This window comes from Zalophus californianus, chromosome 8 (genome assembly GCF_009762305.2).
Source record: "Zalophus californianus isolate mZalCal1 chromosome 8, mZalCal1.pri.v2, whole genome shotgun sequence".
NCBI lineage: Eukaryota > Metazoa > Chordata > Mammalia > Carnivora > Otariidae > Zalophus > Zalophus californianus.
This window is the reverse complement of record NC_045602.1, coordinates 105,762,348-105,787,309: the sequence shown is the minus strand read 5'-3', so window position 1 is coordinate 105,787,309 and position 24,962 is coordinate 105,762,348. Positions and strand designations below refer to the sequence as shown.

The following is a 24,962-nucleotide window of genomic DNA, read 5'->3' as shown; positions in this document are numbered from 1 at the left end:
ATTCAGTCCATCCGCAATTAAAATCAGCCAATTCTCCTCTATCTCCGGCCAGACCTGGGCAGCAAAATGGTAAAAGAGAAAATGGAGCAGAACTGGACCAAAATAAGTTGGACCAGAAGGTGCTTATGTTGCCAACATGAAATTAGTGAGTTTGTCTGCTAAATGAGACTCCAAATTCTTTAGCGACATGTACATTAGGACATGACCCTAACTGAATAGAAACCTGAACTGCACATCAAAGGGCATCAAAGAGGAATGGTACATGCTATGTTTTTTTAAGTCTTGAAGGTCAGGAGGCTGACACACAGAGTTGGGCCCTCACTAAAAATGTTTGTTGGGTGCCCCAACTTCAGGGGCAGGTTAAGGTCAAGATTTCTTGTTCTTCCTGGAGAGACTTGATCTGAAACATCTTTTCTCAGATGCCTGGAACAGGAGTTCAAGGGAGAAAGTTCTGTTGATCTAGCTTTCTAGAAGCCAGTAGATAAAGGGATCAGGACCTGAGAAGGTGAGAGAACCAGTCCACCAAGCTCTTGATAGACCATCCTTCTGTTCTAGTCTCCAGAGCTCCCTTTTGTGGACACAGATCTTCCTTGCTCTTAACTGTTCCCAAAAGCCATGGGATGGCCCCAGGTTTAGAGAAGGCATCAGAGTAGCTCGTACCTCGTGAATATACAAGAGCCTTTGCATGCACTTGTAAGCATGAGATAAATCCAGCTGAGGGTCACTGGACATACCACATGGTTTTAAAGCATCCCTGGAAGGTCTCATTTTGTCACAACAGGATTTCAAGACACTAGAAGAGTTTCAGTCATTGTCTGCCCCATGGGAGGGAGGGAAGCAGAAGGAGGCAGAGGTACCATTGCTGGCCATGGCATTTGTCAACTGCATGACGGTTTCTTTGCAGCAAAGATATTGCTGAAGAATTATGAGATATATGAATGGCCCTTGGGGACCATCGTTTTGTCATGCCACTTGCCTCTCTTATCTCTTTCAAGATCGTTTCTCCCCACTGAAGTCAGATCTTTCCACACTTACCTCCCCGGTTTCCTTTCTCGCCAGAACACCAGAACTTCTGAACAGAAAAGTGTCATAGAGCAGTGTTTTCCTACTCCTTAAGGGAGTTCTATTTTTCCTACTTTGGTAGGTGCCATTATATGAGTGACATGACCAATTGGAAACGTACCAGCCTTCTTTTAAGAAAATATGTAAGGGGCTTTATTTGTAGTCTTTGTAAGCTGGTCTTATCCTTCTGGACTTCTCTTCTTGATTTTATTCCAGATAATTGTAGCACTGCTTTTAGTTGTGGTTTGATGTTTCCTAATGTCATCCTAATATGGGACAGTTTGTTTTAATTTAGCTAGTAGTAATCATCCCTAATATATTAAACTACTTGAACTCACTGATGTTTAGAGGGAGAAGAGACTTAAGAGCCCATATAGTTTACCCAGCCTGTGGTTGAGGAATTTGTCCCTGATCAGTTACCGCTGACAGAAATGGAAGCTAGATTTCTTGCTCTGTTACTAATTTGTTTAGAAAAGCAATGCTTCCTATCTTAATTCTCAAGATTTTTCATTTTTCTTTTTTTTTTTAAGATTTTTCATTTTTCTATGCTCCTCGGTGGACCAGGAAAAAAAATGTAAGCAGTTTTGCAAAAACAGTACAGTGTTGATGGAGAAAGAAGGACTGATACATTTAAGTCAACAGCAATAGCAATAATCCAGCTGTAGGTTATATGCAACAAAGGAAAACTCTCTAAGAGTCTGCTTTCTGTCCCAAAGCCAGTCAGAACTATTTTTTAAGCCAATTCATTATGCCAAAAAAAAATCTGCATTTTTGCAAATGTACTCCTGACCCTCACGACTTACAAGCCTACTACTCCTTTTCCTTACTATTACATTGACTTTTCTTGACTTTGGTATATCTCTGCCTAGTCATTTATGCATCAAAAGCCTTGCATATTGGCTCCTTTATTAACAAAGCCAAGCTTTGGGGTTGAAAAGTTGCTCCCAGGTGGCTGCTCACCTGCAGCCTGCAATCATATTCTGAACTGTCCTCCAAACTCTTGCATTGTTCTTATTCAAAGTTAGGTAGATTCCTTCACTGGGGATTTTTTAATTAATTGATATAATTAATTATAAATAGTCCTCACAAATACTGACTCACTCAACTCTTACTATTTTTTTACTGATTTTAATCTAAACTAAAAAATTATGTTAAAATCAACTCCTATGAAATAATAAAGGTAGGAAGATAAACAAAGGTTATGTTTAATTGACCTATAGAACATTAACCAGCTTTATATTCAATTTAGCAATATTTTTATAGATTTGGGGGTTTTTGTTTGGATACTGTGCTGACACACAGATGTATGCCCTAGTGTCTCAGAGCCCTCTTTGAAATAGTTTTGTCATCTTCCTGGTTTTCTCATTAATGAATTAAATATAAGTGTGACACATGTTCTTTGGCATATTGTAAAGTATAACTTGACCTTAATTATAATATCCTCGTTTGAGAAAAACAAATACATAGCTTATGCACCCCCCACTTCCCTGTCCTGCACCCATAAAACACATCAAAATTAATCGTAAGTGTGGCTCCAAATTTTTCTCAATGTAAGTCCCCAGAAGGCACTAGACACAATAAACGAGCATTGATGCTGAAGTTAACATTAGTCATCCTCACCATATTGGCATGTTTTGTTCTAATTGCTCTCTAAAGTTGCTGATCGGACCAAAGGATATTTATTCCTGCAAGATAACAGACATGACAGCCTGAGAGTCACCAGCACTGTAAAAACAGTTGGTTTAGTCCCACAATATTTTATTGCTGTCGGTTCTGTGCCTTCAGAAGGAGCATACACTTGTGAGTTTTCCACACTCCACAGCTCCCTGATGTGCACATTATTCCATCAGTCACATTACTTTTTCTTTGCTGGCCTCTAAAGACACTTGTCTTTACTGCCTGACCTCTGAGAAATAACTGGAGTTAGAGAATGAGCTGGATGAAATTGTCATTTGCATAGGTTAAAAATGCCAAAATTAGCAATTTCATATGATTTGACCTGATCAGATCAAAGAATCAAAACGATGCTCTCCTTGGGATCTTCCAATTTGAAATGAATTTATTTCCTATTTTGAATCACTAATCAGCCAAAAAAAAAAAAAGAGGACTGATTTAACACCTACTGTGCACAAAGCACTGTGGTAGATTCCAGAGATGACAAAGATATAAATGTGCACCCTGCTTTGGAGGAGTTCACACCTGGTTTGCAAGGCATGAATGATCTTATTTTCTATGAGATTGTGAGCTGTGATTCACTGTACTTTATTTTTCTGTGGACTCATCACATGGCAGATGTTCAATGAACCTTTGTTAAACAAGACGGTAGCAAAGTGGAAGGTAATGAGAGACGCAAGAAGGAAAGAAGGAGGGAGGAATGGGCACTAGTTAGAGAAGCTGCTCAGATGGATGTGTCACAGAAGAAAGGAAGACTATGAAAAAATTAGTTTTTTTTATTTCTAATGAGTTGTATACTCCAAAATTGTTTTTGAAGCCATCTGTTGAAATACCTTTGACTCTAAGTGGCATTGATTTTGGTTTGTTTCCAAAATGAAACCAGTCTGACAGGATATATGCATTTCACCATAAATGAATTTTAAAACAAAGGCTTCAAGCTCAGTAACCAAAGTTCTCATCAATGGTAGTGTGTTCAGAACAATCACTTTGTTAGGTGATGGTGATTTATTTGGAGGTACAAACTATGGCATCTATTAAAAACTCACACAAACAGGGGCGCCTAGTGGTTTTGGTCACTGGGGCATGTGGCTCTTAATCTCGGGGGTATGAGTTTGAGCCCCACATTGGGTATACAGATTACTTAAAAATAAAATCTTTAAAAAAATTTCACACAAACATAGCAGTATGAGGACCTTTATGTCCCATTTCTTATTTCTAATGCATGAGACCTTCTTAACACTTTTTCCTTTTGTCATTATTGAAATTATCAAGGTATATGTTAGAGCTGACTTTTAAGAAGTTCACAGTCAAATTATTATTCTTATTTCCACTTGTTTAGGAAGATTTTTCTTTTTATAAAACCCAGCTCCACTCATCAAGACCCAGTGACCAAATTTATTTTTTTGGTTTACTCATTCCTGGAAAATATTAAAGGCAATTTAGCTCTAACATTTCCAGAATTGGGAAAAATATTCATCAGTTATTTTGAGAAATTTATTGGATGTGAAAAGATTTACAGCAGTGCCTGTGTGGCTCAGCCAATTGTGTCTGACTCTTGATTTCGGCTTGGGCTGTGATCTTGGGGTCCCAGGATCGAGCCCCACGTCATGCTCCACGCTCAGCAGAGAGTCTGCCTCTTCCTCTTCTTCTCACTCTGCCCCTCCCCTCACGCTCTCTCAAATAAATAAATAAAGATTTATACTGTGGTAAATAGTCAATACTAGCTTTGACACTTGCAGATGGCACACCTCTTATCATTCAAGAGTAATGTTCAATAAAAATTAGAATTATTATATCTCATGTTTTTACCTACAAGTTTGGTATAGAGGTGAAGAGAAGGAAAAAACATTGATGAAAGAGTAACTTGCTAGAACTTTAACAGAAAGCAAGTTGGTTGTATGTACTAAAAGCCTTAAAAATGTGCATAGTCTTTGAACCAGCTGTTTTATTCCTGGGAATTCATCCTAAGGAAATAACTAAGAGTTTGAACAAAGAATTTAACCAACACAGTATTCAACAACGTCATTTATACTAGTGAAAAACTAGAAACATCTTTAATGTCTAATGATAAGGGAATATTACTTAGTCTTGCTATGGTTACATATCTTATACATATAAAATACAAATATTATATCGGGGTACCTGGGTGGCTCAGTTGTTAAGCGTCTGCCTTTGGCTCAGGTCATGATCCCAGGGTCCTGGGATCGAGCCCCACATCGGGCTCCCTGCTCAGCGGGAAGCCTGCTTCTCCCTCTCCCACTCCCCCTGCTTGTGTTCGCTCTCTCGCTGTCTCTCTGTCAAATAAATATAAATAAAATCTTAAAAAATACAAATATTATAGATTACATCACAATTTTTATCATATATTGTTCCGCTAATACAAAGATTACTAATCTAATTAAGGTTAATCTAATAAAGTTACTAAATGATTGCACCTTCATAAAAAAAAATTACACACACACACCCATTTTTTTTTTTCCTGGAAGCATACACACCAAGATTGTGACAGCACCTAGGTCTGAAGAAAGAGTTAGGCATGTTTAGAAAAGTTTTAGTTTTCCTTTCTGTTCATCTCATTGCCTAATATTTTATCAGTGAACATATAAACTATTATGTTAATACAAAACTCTTTCAACAAGAAGAAAGAAATGCTACCCTCCAGGGTTTACAAGTAACATCTCCACTGCTCACAAATGTGCTGGGGTTTTTGAGGCTCTGATTGTTAAGGATGAAGAAACAAACTGTGGTAATGGATCAAAATAGTGAGGATGGCCTCTCTGGGCATTCCATAAAGATTACTGCGATAAAGATAAAGGATTATCTCAATATGTAGCATTAGTCACTTCAGAAAGGTTACAACAAAAGCAAAAATTCTAAATAGGACCCAAGTAAACCTAAAGTGTGAGTCATACTTCTTCCATTTGAAGTAAAGTCATTCTAAATAAGAAATTTAAAGACCTACTTGTTTATGAGCATTTGATTTTTTATTTCTAGGACAGACTCATTTGTGGTCATCTGTAGTTTCTGTTTCAGAGAAAAAGATCATTAACTGAAAACACTTCCGCTTGATTTTAAATAATAAAACCACTCATGAATAACTTTTTTGATTATAAAAGGAACATATAGGGGCGCCTGGGTGGCTCTGTCGGTTAAGAGTCTGACTTCGGCTCATGTCATGATCCCGGGGTCCTGGGATAGAGCCCCGCGTCGGGCTCCCTGCTCATCAGGGGTTCTGCTTCTTCCTCTCCCTCTGCACCTCACCCTCCTCCTGCTCATGCTCTCTCTTGCTGTCTCTCTCTGATAAAGATAGATTTTCCTAAAATCTTTAGGAAAAAAATAGTAATATATATACAAAACAGAAAATTTGGAAATTCACTCCTAATTGTATTACCCAGAGATAAGCACTAATAACATTTTGATGTCCATCCATAAAGTTGATAACCATTTTTAATTTAAAAACAAGAGATTGGTGTTAGGTATTTAAATCCTCTGAATGTCAGTGAGGTTCATGTAAATACAGTTTTCTCCAGTATCTGTGGCATTGGGAGATAATTGTGAAATAACGTAATCCTTGACTATTATTATCCATGTTAAAATGCAACTGTGGCTATGGTCTTCTACTTTGGATGCACCAGAGTTTTCTGGGAAAAAAAAGTTCAAGCAGCATGATACCAGCCACCCATAGAATGGACTCATTCACATTCTTCTTAACTCTTCATTTCCTCCAGGACAGATATCAGTGGATGGCTTTATGCGCTATCTGAGTGGAGAAGAAAATGGAGTCGTTTCGCCTGAGAAACTGGATTTAAATGAAGATATGTCTCAGCCCCTTTCTCACTATTTCATCAATTCCTCACACAACACCTACCTCACAGGTACGAATTCATAGTTCTCTGACAATGACTTTAGCCAGTCTCACCAAACTTCACCAACTTCTACTTTCTGTTGTTCAGAAGGGAAGGCGTGTTTTCTTTCATTTCCTATAAATGCCTCTGAGAACTGAGCTCTGGGACCAGAGGTTCTGCCTGTAAGAGGCAATATCACTTCTTCACAACATATCTCTTCCCCAGTTTTTAAGTCTTCTGAAATGTATCACATCTGGTATCTTTGGGCCAATGGACTTTTTGTGTAACTGAATTTCTTCAGTGAACTTCAAGCCGTTGGCAATACTACCTAGTTCTTTGGACTGTGTTTATATACAGGAAAGTACTAAAACATACATAACTTATGTTCAAGGCAAATAGCTAATTTTGTTCAAGGTGGAATGGGGCTTCAGATGTAAATAAATTTAACCCTTAATGACAACCTATACTTCGTTGTAAATACTATAATAATGGAGGGAAAAAAATACTATAATAATGGAGGAAAAAGCAACAGTGTGCTTCCAAATGTGATCCTAAATTGAGCATTGCCATGGTTTTTAGCAGATTATTAAATAAAAACGCAGGGGCGCCTGGGTGGCTCAGTCAGTTAAGCACCTGCCTTTGGCTCAGGTCATGATCCCAGGGTTCTCAGATGGAGCCCCCACGATGGGCTCCCTGATCAGAGGGGAGTATGCTTCTCCCTCTCCCTCTGCTCCTCCCCCTGCTTGTGCTCTATCGTTTGTGCTCTCTTGCTCACACTCTCTCTCTCTCTCAAATAAATAAAATCTTAAATAAATAAAAAAATAAATAGAAAAACATGAAAATCCATATATACATACATATCATCTCAACTTAGTTTAAAATTAACATTTTTAGTAAATACAGATTTTAATAAAGCTAAAAACGTTTTTATAATCAAAATACATTTCTTGCAGAATACTTTTATATGGCAGATTTCTAATTACCGGCCTTGAAAAGACCTGTAAAGAATCTACATTAAAAAAAAAAAAAAAAAGGACTTTTTAAAAAACCATGTCACTCTCCTACTTCCAACACTCCATTACCCAAATTAATATAAGATAGCCAGATTTGAAGGCCCACAATGCAACCAAAGTCTCATTTGGTATGTGTAAGTTGTAGATGCCCCCCATGCCTTGGGAGAGGCTTAGACGTGCCCATGGCTCCTTGCCTAGGGGCATGTGTTTTGTGTTGCAGGGTAGACCTGCAAAGCTAGGAACATAATGACAAGGGAGATCCAGGCACTGTATATTCAGGGGTGTCCAAGAGAATCTCACAGATTCGGTTATATGGCAGATAAGCAGTTCTTTCATCTAAATTCTTTAAGAAGATCCATTCATCCCAGTACAAAGGTATGTTTTATTGGTATCAAATCAGACATTGGCCTGGTATCCCACACTTGGTGAAAAAATAGCTTAGAATAAAAATGACCCTTTGACAGAGAAACCAAAGTAGCCTCCTGACAGCAAGAGTGGGCTGTCTCAGGATGCTTCCATATAATCTGAGAGCATCTAATCAGAACCACATAGTCTGAGTTCTGGTCAGTCAAAGTGCAACTTGTACATTCTTCATAAAAACTGGTGGCTCTCAGGCTACTCACAGCCCATTTTGTTTCAATTGACATTATCTACTGGGAGAGACGCATGCCAAAAACTAACTGGATTCATGTTTGGTTCATCCTAAACTCTATTCTTGTCACTTCTTGTTGCATAACAAATCACTCGAAATTCAGTGGCATAAAACCCCCCACCATATTATTTTGATCCATTTTCTGTATGTCAAGAATTCAGATAGGGCACAAGAGGAGATGGCTCGTCTCTCTTTCCTGGTGTCTTGCGCTTCAGCTGCCAAATAAGTGCCTGAGGGTAATACAGACACACTGGGTGCTGGAATCATCTGGATGCTCCTCCAACATGTCTGGAACTTGAGCTCAGTTAGGACTCCTGATCTTTTTGCCTATAAGAGGCCTCACCATGTAGCTTGGGCTTCCTTACAGCATGGCAGCCCTAGGGTAGGTAGACTTCTTACCTGGCAGGTCATGGCTACAACAACAAATGTCCCAAAGAACAAGGAGGAAGCTTAATTGCCTTGTTGTACTTCACCTCTAAAGTTCTGTATGGTCACTTCTTTATTTGTCAGTCACAAACCTACCTAGATTCAAAGGGAGAAAACACAGACCATCGCTCTCATTGGTAGGAGTGTCAAAATATTTTTAATTTTTTATCTTCTCGGGGCACCTGGGTGGCTCAGTCATTAAGCAGCTGCCTTCGGCTCAGGTCATGATCCCAGGGTCCTGGGATCAAGCCCCGCATCTGACTCCCTGCTAGGCTGGAAGCCTGCTTCTCCCTCTCCCACTCCCCCTGCTTGTATTCTGTCTCTCTCTGTCAAATAAATAAACAATAATAAAAAAAATTTATCTTCTCAGGGAAATCTTAATCTTATTTGGTATCATTGACCAATTTGGCATTCTGGTGAAATCTATGAACGCTTCTAAGAGTAGTGTTAAATGCATAAAATAAAATACATAGGATGAAAGAAGAGATAATTTCCAACAAAATATTTTTATCAAATATTAAAAAACAAATGTGTGATAAAATAATACGTATTTCTATGAGCACAATTTAAATACTAGCATAAAGAATATGATGTGACTCTTTGCAACAATGGAACATGATATGAAAATATCTGATTTCTCCTCATGTCAGAGTCACAGTTCTGCTTGTACTGTTGTGATTTGTGACCTGAATTTATAACTGAAGAGATTATTAAATTTTACATAGAGATTTAAATTAAAGACATAATCTTTTTTCTCATCCAAGTTTGAGGAGGTCGACAGAACCTCAATTAAGATCTTTCACTTGGCGCTGTGAATTGTGCCCAAGACTGTTGAATCACAGATCTGTACCTCTGAAACAAATAATACATTATATGGTTAAAAAAAAAAAAAAGAAGAAGAAGAAGAAGATAGCGGGGGGGGGAAGAATGAAGGGGGGGAAATCGGAGGGGGAGATGAACCATGAGAGACGATGGACTCTGAAAAACAAACTGAGGGTTCTAGAGGGGAGGGGGTGGGGGGATGGGTTAGCCTGGTGATGGGTATTAAAGAGGGCACGTTCTGCGTGGAGCACTGGGTGTTATACGCAAACAATGAATCATGGAACACTACATCAAAAACTAATGATGTAATGTATGGTGATTAACATAACATACAAAAAAGATCTTTCACTTGATAATGTCCTAAACAATATAACTGTAACGACTGGCAGATGATGGCATCTTGCATTTATCATATACTTAGGACCACAAGATTCTTAAAATACATAAATACATGTTCAGCTAAATTTTGGACATAGTATATGGTTTCATCTGCTTGGAAGTCATGGTATGCAGTAATTTTACCAATGGTCCTTTTTAACTCCAAAAATGCCTTCCAACTGATGTGTTTACATTCATTAGTATCTATATTATTTGTCATATAATAAGTGAGGCAATGGTAGCAAAATGATTGAATAATAAGACTGATTGGATACACAGTCTATTCATTTTACTTTCTCTCAGAATATAGTCTTTCTGCTTCTCTTTATGTATTTACGATTTTTAGATTTTATGTAGGTTCACCAACCACAGCCACTGTTCTCTTTTTGATACTCAAATTGTCTCAGCTTTGGTGTATGGGAACATTTTTTAGGCTGACTTCTATAGTCTCTTGACATGACCCATTGCTCTTTGAAAATGTCCTTGCTTTCTGGCACATAAAGATCTTCAGGCTCACGTTGTTCTTTTCTGCACCCCCATGGAATCAGACTTTTCCCCCAAATGATCTCTGGTTTCCCTCAGTGGAAAAAAAATTGTATGGGTAACAGCAATTTGAACCCCATACTATGGAACATTGTTTCTGGACCGTTTCATTGAACAAAGCAAGAAAAGATACATTTGTGTCTGAACTGTGCCAGTTCACAGAACTGTCTTCATTCCTATCTTCTAATTTATTTAAATTCCTGATTCTATAACTGTGCTTTCTTTATCAATCTTGATACCTATGAAATTATACATAATTAATTCATTTGCTTTACTAATAACACAATAATAGCTCCAAGAAAATTATTCGGTATCAGGAGGAACAGTAAAACTACAGAATACTGTTCAGTTTTTCTCTGCAATTCCTTTTTGTTGTTTTTAACTGCATTTCATTAAGAACTTTTAGTCCAATGAAATTCTTCCAGAGTCACTCATTCACCCTTCCTCTGAATAACTTGGTAAGCACAGATGTGTTTGAGGATTTGGCATCATTGTGTTGGCTTGGTTTTGGGGTGTTAGTATATTAATAGCTAATAGTTATCAGTAGTTGGAGCTTTCACCTACTAGGAAAGAGAAGAGTCTACTCTCTTTTTTGATGAAGAAAGAGCTCAAATAGCTGTCTCCAATTTCAGTACAAAGGTTTCATACCACCACCACCTGATTTCTGATTTCTGACCAAGTAAACCAATTCTCTCTCCAATTATTCAATTTCTCGTAGTATTAGAATCAAGTATTTTCAAATATTTACGTTTCAAACTCTGTTGTCTATGTAAACCATGTTCTGATCTTTATGGGCTTTTATTTTTTTTTAACTTGCTCACTTTTCTGAGCCATATATTATTTTACTGAGGTTTGATTATATAAATCCACACTTTCACAATACCACCTTATCCCAATACCAGTCAAAATTTTTAATTTTCCTACAGGGGATTAAAAAGAAGATTCCATATAGTTAACAAAAAAAATGTACATGTAAATTCTAATACAGGCTCTGGATGTTTTGTCTGAAATTCTCTTTTGACTTATTGGTAAAATGTGGTTTTACTTCATATGATATTATTAGTATCCTTGCTTTAATTATAGATAAACCTAATGTAGAACTCTAATGTAGAATTCTCCCAGAGGCCTTCGAGTAAAATATAAGCATTGGTGATATAGAAATTCAAACTTCCCAAAGCCAATTAAGGATATTATGAAATGAAGTTATAACCAATTTATAACCCAGTAGAATCCAATTAAGTGTTAAAATCAATACCTAGGAAATGAGATTTTATATTTTCTAGGCATTTCCAGAACAAGTAGAAACTTTTTTCTGTAGAAATGTTATTTCATATAAAGGGTATTTGATGGAAAAAGGAGTTTTCCTACTCAAATGAGTTTTTAAAATGCTAGGTACAAACAAAGGTTGGCATCTATTGCAGGATGTTTTGAATATAGGAAAAAAGCTTATAGATTCACAATCATTAAGGTTATGATCAACCCTCTTCCCCCACTGTCACCACCCTGCTTATTTTCCTGGAGCACATTATGAACTAGTATACCTGAGAAATGCTAGTCTGGATTCAAATAAGGAGGATTTTGGTATTTGGAATGTTGTCTTTCGAGCATTCAAAGGAACTATAAAAATTAAATGTACAGTATGAAAACTAATCAATTTAGCAATGTGTTATTATTATTATGTCTATTTCTTCACTCATTATTGCCCCTTTGTTGACCATCAAGATGCCCAAAAGGAAAAATAAATAGGATCATTGAGAGAAATGTATGCACAGAATGAGTTGATTTTTAATTATGATGGTCATTTTTCTAGGGTTTTGGATAGTCTTGGCAGTACATCAAGTAGTGATTATGTTTTAAATTATTGTTTTCCCTTGAGGAATCCACCCTTATGACTCAAAACAAAATTCTCTCAGGACAGAACAGTATGCACTCATTTCAACCTATACTTTTTCAGCTCTTCATAAATCTTCCCATACTCCAATCCATTTGGGAGATAATGGCTCCAAATTCATGGACAAAGCAAAGTAGTATATCTCTGAGTAATTAAAATCCTCATTCAGCTTAGGAAAAAAATAGATTTGAGGTTTTTGTTATCCTCTGATGAATTAAATGATCTGATTGAATATATCAAATAATTATTCAACTCCACTTCTCACATATATGCTCTGGACTGCAGAAAAGTTCTAGAAATAATTCAAGGCATAGTTTTACCCTTGTCTGTATCCTTGTACACCCAGACTGAGTGTCACTCTCTGTTTTCCCATCTCTCCTACCCTTTTAACCCTTGGCATATGTACCCTTTTATAACTTAGTTTTGGTTTAAAACACACACAAACCTATGAAAGTTAAGTGGTAGAGTAGAAAGAGATCACATTTAGCAAATAGACCACATTCAAATCTTCCTTCAAGTAAATTAACTCTTCTAAGCCTTAGTTTCTTCATTTGTAAAATGAAGATAAATTGAGACAGCCAGAATATTTTTGGCCGTAAGTAATAGGATATTGTTACTTAATGACTTAAATGTTAAGGAATTTATTACCAATCACAGCAAGAAGTCCAGAAGCAGAGTGGTTGAAGTTTGATTAAATCAAAATTCACTGATGTCATCAGAGACCCAGACTCTTTCTGTCTCTTTGCTCCCCTTATGGCTGCAAGATGCTTGGGCAACCTGAGCATTGCTTCCCTATGAAATAAGATCCACATGTGGCACAGGGCTAGTCCCTGTTTTGTGGCTCTTTGTACAAGTGAGGTGCCCCCCCATCCTGTAGCCTTCCCTTTATGCTCTATTAGATATAGCCCAGAGCTACACCACACAGCAATGCCCACATTAATCACTAATGTGGGCCACAGAACTCCTGTGCATGAGTAGGAAGAATTAAGATTTACCCCAGGACTGAGGAGGAGGGGATCCTGAAGCATATCAGAACCTTAATTAAATAGAATTATTTAATTAATTAAATAGAATTAAATAGAATCTAAATAGAATTCTATTGGTGAGGAGAAAGAGAAAGAAGAGAAAGAAAGGGAAAACAGAAGTGCAAGGTTGGGTGAGAGTTTAAACTCCCTGGCGCATGAGAGAATCTCCTTTATGTGTCCTCACCTACCTACCTAGATGGGTAAGGGTAAGGAATAGGTCTCATGTCATTTTTGCATCCCCAGGAACCAGTATTTTGCCTCCCACAGAGGACATGCTTGGGAATGTGCACAGGCCCTAGTGGTGAGGCTTCTATAATCAGTAAGGCATATGCTGAAAGTTGCTTCCCCACTTTCTCACCTAAACCACCTTATGGCAATTGGATCCATGTTGAAGACAACTTCATGGTCTCCCTGGGGTAGTTGGCAGATACTATGGAAGAGACATCAGGTCAAACTCATGCCCCTAGAAATGGTCAAGATGAATAACACATCCTTTATATTTTGGACAGTTTCCTCAACTGTAACTGTGGGATTAGGTGACCTGAATAGCTGACACAGCATTGAAAGCAAAGGAGAAATAGTGCCAATCTCCATTTATTGAAGGAGCTACTATTTATTGAAGAAGGCCACTGAATTAACAAATGCATCACGTTCTGGAAACTTTTTGCACGGAAGTTGAAAAGAAGACAATACATAATGATAACTGTAAATATAGACAATATCTCAGAAGCCTGTGTTAATAGAGGGGTTGTTACTTTCAATTTTCTGGTCTCTTCCATCCATGGATGCCTTGGGTAATCTTAGACAAAGACATTGGATGTAGCCAATTGACCAAAATGAATGCAGTCAAGTGAGCAGTTGCAGAGCTATGACTTGGGGCAGTATTATGAATTAATCTGAGATGGAGCTTTGGCTCCTAAATTCAATCATGGACTTGGAATGTATTCCAGAGCATATTCACAGCCAGGCAGAGGTGAGGTCAGATACTAGTTTCAGAAATAACAAGGGTTGAGGGACTCACAACATATCAATTAATCCCAACCCCAGGCAATTCCCTGGCCCCAAAAGCTATATTTATTGGAAGTAATCAAATGGAAATATAATGGGTGGGTGGGATATAATAATGAGGAGTTAGGAATGTTAGGGAAGAAAAATAAACTAAGTTTGAGGATTTATGCAGAAAAGGAGGAAATAATGGAGAATATTAATACCTATTTGGGGGAAAAAAATCTCCATAAATGAAGGAAAACACACAGGAAACCTAACATACATGCCAAGGAATAGGACAATTTTGGGTAAATTTGAGTTTTCTTAAAATATTCTTTCTTTGGGAGACTTCCATTTCTAATAAAGAGTATTCATTTTAAAATTGAACAACCATTGATTCTGGAAAGATTCTTTTGGGCTTAGGTGTTGGACAATAAACACAACATAGACACACATTCTCTCTCTCTCTCATCTTCCATTTTTTAGTGTTTTTTTTCTTCAAATTGCTTTGCATCTCATAAACCCAACCCCATGCCTTACCGTGTCTTTAAAAACATTAACTGATCAACATTCAAAAAGGACATCAAATTCCTCTTATTCTTTGAATGATTAAAAAAAAATTGCATGCAAATCCAAAGAAATTTTTTGAATCTTTTAAGACTGAAAACTCTAGGGTGGATTAGGCATTTATCTACTTCATTCTACCATTAAACTTTATGTAGCTTATAAATCCATGGCATCTTCCCTACTTAAGTTAGAAATGCTCAACCACCAATTAATGAAATAGACTCCAGAAATCTTGATGGTAGTGCAGTCAGTAATACACTTAAACAATTTTCTAGATAGTACACAAGAAAATCTGCTCTGCTCTTTAATAACGTACAATTTTCTGCAGGAGCTAGGATTTTTAATGAGTTAACCAAATATTATTTGAATCCTTCACTTCCTTTAGTTAAAGTAGCCCTCCCTTAAGCTTAAAAATCACATAAATTACTACCTTTTCTCCTCACTCTCACTGTCCCCTCCCCCTTTTCTACTGTAGGAGAAACCTTTATTACAACAAACTTTGAGGCAATTATAAATGGCAAATTGATTATCTAGCATCAGGAACTTTCTAGATTACTTTGTCAGCATTTCTTCTTTTGCAAACACATTTGTGTGTTTAAAATGCCCTATTTTTTCGGCAGAGACAAGTGATTATGAAAACCTACTTAATCAGCCTTTCATGCATTTACTAGAGCTCTGTAAAACTCAAGAATGTCATCCTTTTGTAATGCCAATGTTTGGGTGTTGTGACGTGCATATAAAAATAAAATTAAGCCAACAGGCTTAATCCCATTTTCTTTGTCCTGTATGTCTCCACCAGGCAGACCTTGTCTATTTCAAAGTCATTTTGACAGTTTTCATCAGTATGTCATTTTTTAAACTATTTAAAGAATGATGGAGACTTAATAGAGTAGAAATCAGAGAAAATCTTTAATGTGAAAAACCAAAAACTTCCATTTGTGTGTTGATGGTGGGCCTGTCTTGAAAGTTATTTATTATTAATCTTTAAAAAATAACTTATCAAGAAGTGAGTACCTTCCAATAACTACTTAAATGAAATAGGAATAGAGGAATAGTTTGGCTTCCATTCCTGCCCTCAGACTTCACAAGTGCCTTGATTATTACAATTCTTACCACTTTACTAGAGGATTTCAGTTCTGTTCACAAAGGTTTTAAATTTTGAGGAAGTATTTCTATATATTTTTTTCTCTGTTGCTTGTTTTTGGTGTCATATCTACAAAACCATTGCCTAATCCAGGTCACAAAGATTTACCCCTATGTTTTCTTCTAAGAGTTTCATAGTTTTATGTCTTATATTTGGGAGCTTAATCCATTTTGAGTTAACTTTTTTTGTTTATGATGTGAGATGGGGATCGAACTTCATTATTTTGCATGTGGCTATCCAGTTGTCCTAGCACCATTTGTTGAAAATATGATGCTTTCTGCAATGAATTGTCTTGGCACCTTTGTTGTAAGTCAACTGATGATAAATGTGAAGGTTTATTTCTGTACTCTCAGTTTTATTCCATTGATCTATATGTCTGTCCTTGTGCCAGTAACACACTGTCTTGTAGTTTTGTAGTTAAGTTTTGAAATCGGGAAATGTATGTCTTCCAACTTTGTTCTCATTTTTCAAGGTTGTTTTGGCCATTTGGGGTCCTTTACATTTCTGTAAGAATTTTAGAATCAGCTTGTTAATTTCCGTTAAAAAGCCAACTAGGAGCTCAATAGGAATTGAACTTGCAAATAAGTTTGGGCAGCAGTGCTATCTTAGCAATGTTGTCTTCTGTTCCATGAACATGGTTTGTCTTTCCATTTATTTAGGTCTTCTTTAATTTTTTTTAACCCTGCTTATATTTATTAGATAATATGTTTATCACTTTTTTTGTTCCATTTAAATTTATTCCTACAAATGTATTCCACTTTTGAAAAGAGAATGTTTAACTTTTCTAAGCATTTGTGCCTTGGACAAACATGACAGTATGGTTGATCTATAACAGAATAGCCTTAAAGACTCAGACTAAAAGACTGAGTTTTGAGTTATAATCCTGGAACTTCCACTTACCAGCTTTGGAAACTTGGGCACATGGAGCTGTTCTCTGCCATTTTCATTATCTGAAAATAAATATTTAAAAAATAAAGGTAGTTACACAAGAGAGGTTTTTACGAAGATTAAATGTAGTAATACATGTAAAGTTAGAAGAACTATAGTTGGCACAGGGTAAGCAGTTAGGAAACATAAGTTATTATTATTGTTACAATGCTCTTTTTCTTCTACTTTTCTCTTCCCTAAAACTACTGCTAGGCAGCCACAATTAGATTTGGGATTATGCCACTAACTTCTGGTATGTTGAGGCAGATGGTTGAGACCAACTACACAAATTCCTGAACTCTTTATTTTCCCATTGTTGAAAAGATTTTTTAGGAAGCCACCAATGTCTTCCTCGCTTTGTAGGATTCTAAGGATCATTTTGTTGGTGTTTTACAGCTGGCCAGTTGGCTGGAAACTCCTCTGTCGAGATGTATCGCCAAGTGCTCCTGTCTGGTTGTCGCTGTGTGGAGTTGGACTGCTGGAAGGGACGGACTGCTGAAGAGGAACCAGTCATCACCCATGGGTTCACCATGACAACCGAAATATCCTTCAAGGTAGAGTGAATGAATATTGCTAACAGAAGAAACCAGGGAGACCTGAACCCTTTTAGGTAAAGCCTCCTAAGGTAGAAAGTCCCAGTGGTTATAATTAAGTCCATAAGCTATTAATCATCTTTGCAATTTCAGAGGCTAAAATTTAGTAGTGTGTTTGTGGGTAATTAACATCATGTCGTAGGGAGCTGTGGTGTTTCAGGAAAAGTGCCTTAGAGAGGACTTACAGGATTTGGGCTTATATCAGGTGATTTGGGGGAGGGTTCAAGAAAGTAAGGTTTTGCTATAGATTGGGTACTATCAATAAGCAGAAATAATCCTGTGACTAGGTATCTTAATAAATCCTATCTAGGAGGTAAGATTAAAACTGTAATTGATAAGGAGCTTCAGTCATTCTTATTAGCCAGGAATGAGGATATGTTTGGTCATCTCCTTTCTCTTTCTACACAAGGCTCCATCCTACATCATAAAGGGCCTAACATTCATGCATATGGACACAGACGCCCAAATATCCAAGTTACGTTCACATCCCCTGAAAAGAGCCATCCCCAGGAGCTTGGAATCATTTGGGTGGGGGAAATCTGGGGCTCTAGGGACCCAGAAAAAATCTAGGAAGAGGATATATGGGCTATAGGGGCAATGTGTTTTTTACTGACTCAGGCTTCTCACCTGTCTGGAAGTAAACCAGAAAAGAAGGGCCAGAGGACAACCTCTAGAGCACAAATCCCAAGGCATGAGTCCCATTACCTGTGTCACCTGGGTCTCAGGACAGAACTGGCTCTGGGTCACTAACTCTTGCCCTAAGCAACCAAGGAAACAGTCCAAGTATGTGGATAGCTAAGGTAGAGGGAGGAGCAAGGCCATTGAAAATGGGGTGGTCAGAGTGCTGAGAGGCCAGAATGTTGGATGAATTATATATTAATGTCCTCAAGATTGTTGACAAAGCTTTGGATGAAGACAGTGAGGCACTTGCTAAAGTCCTTGCTGAATGAGGGGGAGCTCAGTAAATGGCACAAGAGAGGAAGTGGTAAAATCTGGTTGGAGGGCCTTATGAGAACTAGGAACTCAAAAATAGCATTGGGAAAAAAAAAAAACCCTCCCCAGTTTTTGGCCCCAAGGCACCTGGGATGTGAGAAAATAAACAGCTATCACTCGAGAGAGCATCAAAAGAGAAGCAAGATTGTCAAGGGACAGCCAGATTTCAGTTGAGATAAATGGATTTCCTGATCAAAGGTACCATATTTGACAGTAATAAAAATGCGTTCAGAATTGATATCATTAGCACCTTAAAATATGTTCACTATGTTGTGTCTAGGGAATTTGACTTTTCATGATTTCTTAAACTTAGGCTACAACACAGTAATTAGAGATATATAGCACCCTTCACTAAATTTTACAACAAAGTTTAATATGAAAGGTGACCTTAATCCCGATCAAACCCTTACATTTATATCTATTCCTGAAAGGGAGCACTCAAGTTCTTTTGGTTTTCTTTAATGGAAAAATCAATGGGTTTTTGTTTCATTTCCATAGTCCCCTACCCTCCCAGCTCCTGCCATTGTCCTTTGTCAGCTCTCTAAGATACCAACCCCTAACCTCGCTGGGCTCTTTAAGAAAAGGTAGGGCACAGATGACCCTGGTGTGGAGAGAGTGCAGTTTGGGCTCATCTGGCTGTTGATGGGTGGAGATAATCCTGGGAAAGGAGATACCACATCCTGATGGAGCATTACTGCACTAAGGGACTGAAGGCCTTGTGAATTGACCCAGTACCAGGAGGGCCCTCCCATCCCCTGCTCATGGTTCCCTCAGAGTCCATATGGGGAGCAATTATACATTCTTTTCTTTTTTAAGATTTTATTTATATATTTATTTGAGAGAGAGAGAGAGGGAACAAGTAGTGGGGAAGGGCAGAGGGAGAAAGAGAGAGAAGCAGACCCTCCACTGGGCGGGAAGCACCACACAGGGCTCAATCTCAGGACCCGGAGACCATGACCTGAGCCAAAGGCAGCCGCTTAACTGACTGGGCCACCCAGGCGTCCCGCAATTATATATTCTTGAAAATTCATAATCCTCAAGGTTCTTTGAGTTCTGGGGTGGGGCAAGGGAGGGGTAGGTGGAGAGATAAACACCAAGCGCATTCTAAGGCATACTTATTTTATGTGGAGCGTTGCCTTCTTGATCTCAGCCACCAACTCAGCTTAGAGTGACTCTCCCTGGACACTTGTCTATACAGTCGGTTCTTTAGTCACATCTGTGATCCCAGAGTCATAGGCTGATTGGACATCTCTTCCTGGGCTGGGGAAGCGTAACTTCACCACATCCACACATTTGTGGACAGATGTAGAAGCTAGAAGACTAAATCTAGCCCAGAATACTGCTTCCTTTCTCTGCCTGCCAGTGGAGGGTGGGGGGTGGCCAAAGGGAGCAGGAAACTCATCTCCCCAACGGTTGGTTTGTCCAGCCATGCTTCTTGCTAATGCGCATTTGCAGGATGGATTATTCTTGCAAAGATGTAGGTGGGTGGTGGTGGTGGTAGACTAGGATGGCTGTGGATAGTAGAAATGTCAACCTGTCTTGTGGACAAATACAGAGAGTAGGCATTCTCTGCATCAAGACTAGGACTGAGGTGAAGCTTAGTGCGGCACCTCACATGCAAAATTTAAGGAGGCACTTGCTCTTGGTGTCATGTACATGCAGAGTTGGTACCCAAGGATGAGTGTCTCTTTTTACACTTAGACCCCTCCCTTGCCTCACCACAGTCCCAGCTTGCTCTGCATGGTTATCAGCACAGAGTCTGCTTTTCCAGAAACCACTGTGTATATGAATTTGGAAGAAAGGGTAAGAAGAGAAATGGGGGACAAAATCTTGTGAAATCCACCCCTTGTTACCCCTTTCCCCCTCACTCACTTGGCTACAACTCCACTGGGCTCTGCTGTTCCTTTTTAAATTTTTTTAAATATTTTATTTATTTATTTGAGAGAGAGAGAGAGAGAAAGCATGAACTGTGGGGAGGGGCAGAGGGAAAGGAAGAAGCAGACTCCCTGCTGAGCAGGGAGCCTGATGTGGGGCTTGATCCCAGAACCCTGAGATCATGACCTGAGCCGAAGGCAGATGCTTAACCAACTGAGTCACCCAGGCACCCCAGCTCTGCTGTTCCTTGACCATGCTAGGCAGGTCCCACCTCATGGTCTTTGCACAGATTATGAGGCTCTGCCTGGAATGTTCTTCCCCCAGGTATCTGCATGGCTCACCTCTTAACTCTTTGAAGCCTTTCTCAAATGCCACCTTCTCAAGAAGGCCGCTGGGACCACGATTTAGTACCATAACAAGCCATCACACCCACTGGCACACTCCCACACTCCTGATACACTCCCTAGCACCACTTTATTTTTTCTGTTTACCAAATGGCACCTTATCACCTCCTGCCACTCTGTTAATTTACTTAATTATTATGTTTCTTGTTTATTGTCTCTCTCCTTCTATTCTTCTACTAGCATGTAAGCACCACAAAGATAGAGATCTTTGTTTTGTTCCCTGATCTGTCCCAAGCACTTCGAAAAGAATCTGGCATATAGTAGGTGCTCAATAAATGTGTGTGTGTATGTGTGTGTGTGTGTGTGTGTGTGTGTGTGTGTGTAAATGACTCTTCCCATCCCTAGGAAATAGACAAATTACAGCATAGCTTTTAATTTTAGTCTTTCTTGCCTCTGTCCATCAGATATATGAATTTTGTCTTTCTCCATTTTCATGTGTCAGCTTCCACGTATGATATATTGGTGGGCAGTGAAAATATTCTCTGAACGTTTGCCAGTTTGGACTATCCCGTATATTTGGACCTGACCTTCATGGTGCAATTAGGCTGTATTCTCTAGCCACTGCACATACTGCAACAGCAAAATAAACTGATTACAAAAGTTCATCATTTTTATGTCACACCGTTTATCTGCTCTCAATCTATGTAATCTGAAAAGCTTCTGTGCAACACATCCCCAAAAGTGAAAGCTCCTATTGGCATTTACTGCCTATTTATTATATGGGCCAAAATAAAAGGTTATGTTCTGAGAAAGGGGACATGCTGTAATTTGGTGTCTTTATGGAGGACTTTTTATTTTGCACTCTGGATTTATTTATTATTTATCTCATATATCTGCTGTTCTGTTTCTTTGCCTCATTGCTCTAGCCTTTCTGATGGTTATGACATAGTCATTCGCCACTTGGTTTTCATTCTCCTTCTTCCCCACACTGGACACCACCACCTCCAGCCCATTCCGCCCCAAATTGCTCTTTTTTCTCCCCTCAGGCAGCGCCTTTGTTACCGGCAATTGTATAAGATGGAAAAGTGGGTAATATGATAAAATCAATGATGAAAATATATTAAATTTGAGTGTGTGGTTAAATCGAGCATTTCTGAAAATAAAGCTCTAAGAAAAATAATAATTTAGGATGCAATTTAACAGCTACATAAATGGTCACATAAAATGGATATCCAAATACATCCTGCTGTTGTCTATCAGGGCTAAAGGATTTCAAGGGCAGTTTTTCCCACTGGAGGTCAGTAATTGAGCCATATGGATTATAGATTATTGAATCCAGTGTTAGGAGTCCCTGAAAAACAGTTTTGGCTTAATAAGGAGCAATTGAGCAGTAAGGTACTTTCGATACAGTCTCCACTAATGATAGCTCAGATGTAAGAAGCAAACTTAAAGCTTATAACAGGTTTTCTCATCCTCGATGATCATGCACACCATGCAAAGCATTCCAACGCCATTAAAAAATGAAAGTTCTCTAGAAAATCTTCTGAATTTTTCAGGTTGCTCCTGACTACAGTTACTAGATGAAACCTAGTAAGTGCTTTCTTAGGCTTTGAAGATTCAAAAAGGTTTCCTGTGCCAGTGACTGAAGTTATGGTGGGGGTGGGGAGAGATGGACAGTGGGAGGGGGGAGAGGATGGGAGGAAAAGAGAAAAGAGACTCTAGAAGTTAAGAATGCATTTCTGGAGCTGATGCTAGGGTTTTGATACCAGCTCTCCCATGGACTGCCTGCAGGAGCTTGGAGAAACTCCGTTACCAGACCTAGCCTCTTTCATAGGAGCACGATGGAAATGATAATAGTGTTTAACTTGTAGGGTTGTTGTAAGCATTCAGAGATCCTACTTAATACACAGACATTACTTGGAACAAGGTTTGGCATGCAGTGAATGCTCTGTACATGTTAGCTATTGATATGATATTGAAATTTTTAAAGCCACACTTTAGCTTTGTTTCTGTAGATGTAATGGTTGTGGTATTCCATATGCAAAGAATTGCTATGAAGTCAGGATGGGGCGGAGGGGTTTGAATTAAGTCAGTTGTAAGGCTGCCATGGTAGACGCTATAGAAGCCCTCTACACACAACCCCTGGGATCCACTTCTAGGAAGAAACCCGGAGCCCAAACTAAACATAGCCCAGCCTTGGTCAGAGGCCCAGTGGGAGCTGAGAAGGGTGTCCTAAGTCAAGTGCAGAAGACCAGAATGGAAGAGGGGAGAAGTAGGAGACCCAGCTAGGAAGGCTCAGGGATTCCAGAGCCGAGCTGCTCTTCAGGCTGCACCAGCATCCTAGCTGTGGGAAGAGAGAACCAGAGGCAGGGAGCTAGGAAGATGGAGGAAGGCACAAACTCCCTACGGGTCTGAGAGCAGTCCCAGAAAAACACTCACTTTTCATTTGCCAGAGATAAAGAGAGAGAGCCCTTTGGCTGGAGGCAAAACACCCACTTTCTAAGGGAGAGGGGTTAGGTTTCTCTCTCACTTTCAGGCCTGACTCTCATTGGCCCAAATGCTCATGGGGCAGGTCTACAGTCAACCTTCATTAATAAAGGCAGTTGTGGTACCTCTCAAATAGCCACAGACAACAATCAGCCTCAGAAAAGTTATCAAGTTTTATATACTTTTATGTTTGAAAGATTTTTTTCTTTAGGGGAGCCTGGTGTGTCGGTCGGTTGGGTGTCTGCCTTTCTTTTGGGTCATGATCCCGGGGTCCTGAAATCGAGCCCTGCGTCGGGCTCCTTGCTCAGCAGGGAGCCTGCTTCTCCCTCTCCCTCTGCCTGCCGCTCCCCCCTGCTTGTGCTCTGTCTCTCTCATGAGAATAAATAAAAGCTTAAAATTTTTTTTTTTAATTAAAAAAAAAGATATTTTCTTTAATGCAACACTCAAACTTGACTGGAAATTTTGGCCACGAAATTGCTAAAGTTAACTGGGTTATTGAGTATGGAACCAATATTTAAACTTCTTTAATGCAAAATAACATTTGCCTGTGGTTACAATTGAGTTTTAAGCTTTGCTTAAGCCACGGATCAAACTGGCCCAGGGGTTGACTGACTACCTTGCAGAGGCCTCATTCAGCCTGCCATCTGTTTTTATGAACTAAGTTTGGTTGGAACATAGGCACATCCACATGTTTACATATTATCTGTGGCTTCTTTGGGTCTACAAAAGCAAAGTCGAATAATTGCCATAAAAACCATATAGCCAGCAAAGCCTAAAATACCTACTCTCTGGCCCTTTGTGGAATGTGTGCTGACCTCTGAAATAATCAATAGAAGACTAAATTGGAATACAACTAGAATACAACTATAAAAATAAAGTTTCTCTTCTGTTAAGAATGTTGAATTCATTCATTTATTCGAAAATATTTAATCAGGGCTGGGGCGCCTGGGTGGCTCACTCGGTTAAGCATCTGTCTTCGGCTCAGGTCATGATATCAGGGTCCTGGGATCAAGCCCCACGTCAGGCTCCCTGCTCTGCGGGGAGCCTGCTTTTCCCTCTCCCTCTGCTGCTCCCCCCGCTTGTGCTCTCTCTCTCTCTCTTTCAAAAAAAATAAATAAAATCTTAAAAAAAAAGAAAATATTTAGTGAATGTCTAGAATATTCCTTAGCACTTCCAAAGCCCTAAGGACAGAGTCGTGGAGAAAACTGAGTGTTTATCTCCAAGAAGCTTATAGTCTAGAGGGGAAGAGGTAGACCAACATAAACATACACTATGCACATGGACACATGCCCTTTAAGGCAACACAAGTCAGTATTGAAGGAAAAGGGGGCTAAGGTATGCTCTTTTCAGTAGAGTGGTGGGAAAAAGACTTGGGTGACATGACATTTGAGCAGAGACCACCACCCGCAAAATTAAGGAAGTGAGTCTTGCTTTCAGATAAGAGAATTCCTAACAGAAGTAACAAAGATGAACGAAGAAATGAAAGAGATGAACAGAAATGAAATCGTTCTTAACGTATTTGAGGAAAAGCAAGAAAAGATCAATAGACTATATCTGGGTGAGCAATGGGAAAGGAAAAGATGATGAATTTAGAGATAACAGGTGCCAGATCTAATAAAGAATTTGGATTTCTGTGAAATGGAAGTCCAGTGAACAGTTTACTCTAAAGGAGTGAAATCATCTGACTCATGTTTAAGAGCAGTCACTCTGGCTG

General features: G+C 38.9%; 1 protein-coding gene across 7 annotated transcripts in view; it reads left to right on the top strand.

The window, feature by feature from the left end:
* The window catches only part of PLCB1 (phospholipase C beta 1), a 714,547-nt gene that overhangs the window by 530,760 nt on the left and 158,825 nt on the right, over nt 1–24,962 (top strand). For all 7 annotated transcript variants that reach the window (XM_027621223.2, XM_027621225.2, XM_027621224.2 and 4 more), the window contains exons 10-11: nt 6,465–6,611; nt 17,353–17,510. In XM_027621223.2, coding sequence (XP_027477024.1) covers nt 6,465–6,611; nt 17,353–17,510 — 305 coding nt within the window. The remainder of the gene's footprint in view (nt 1–6,464; nt 6,612–17,352; nt 17,511–24,962) is intronic.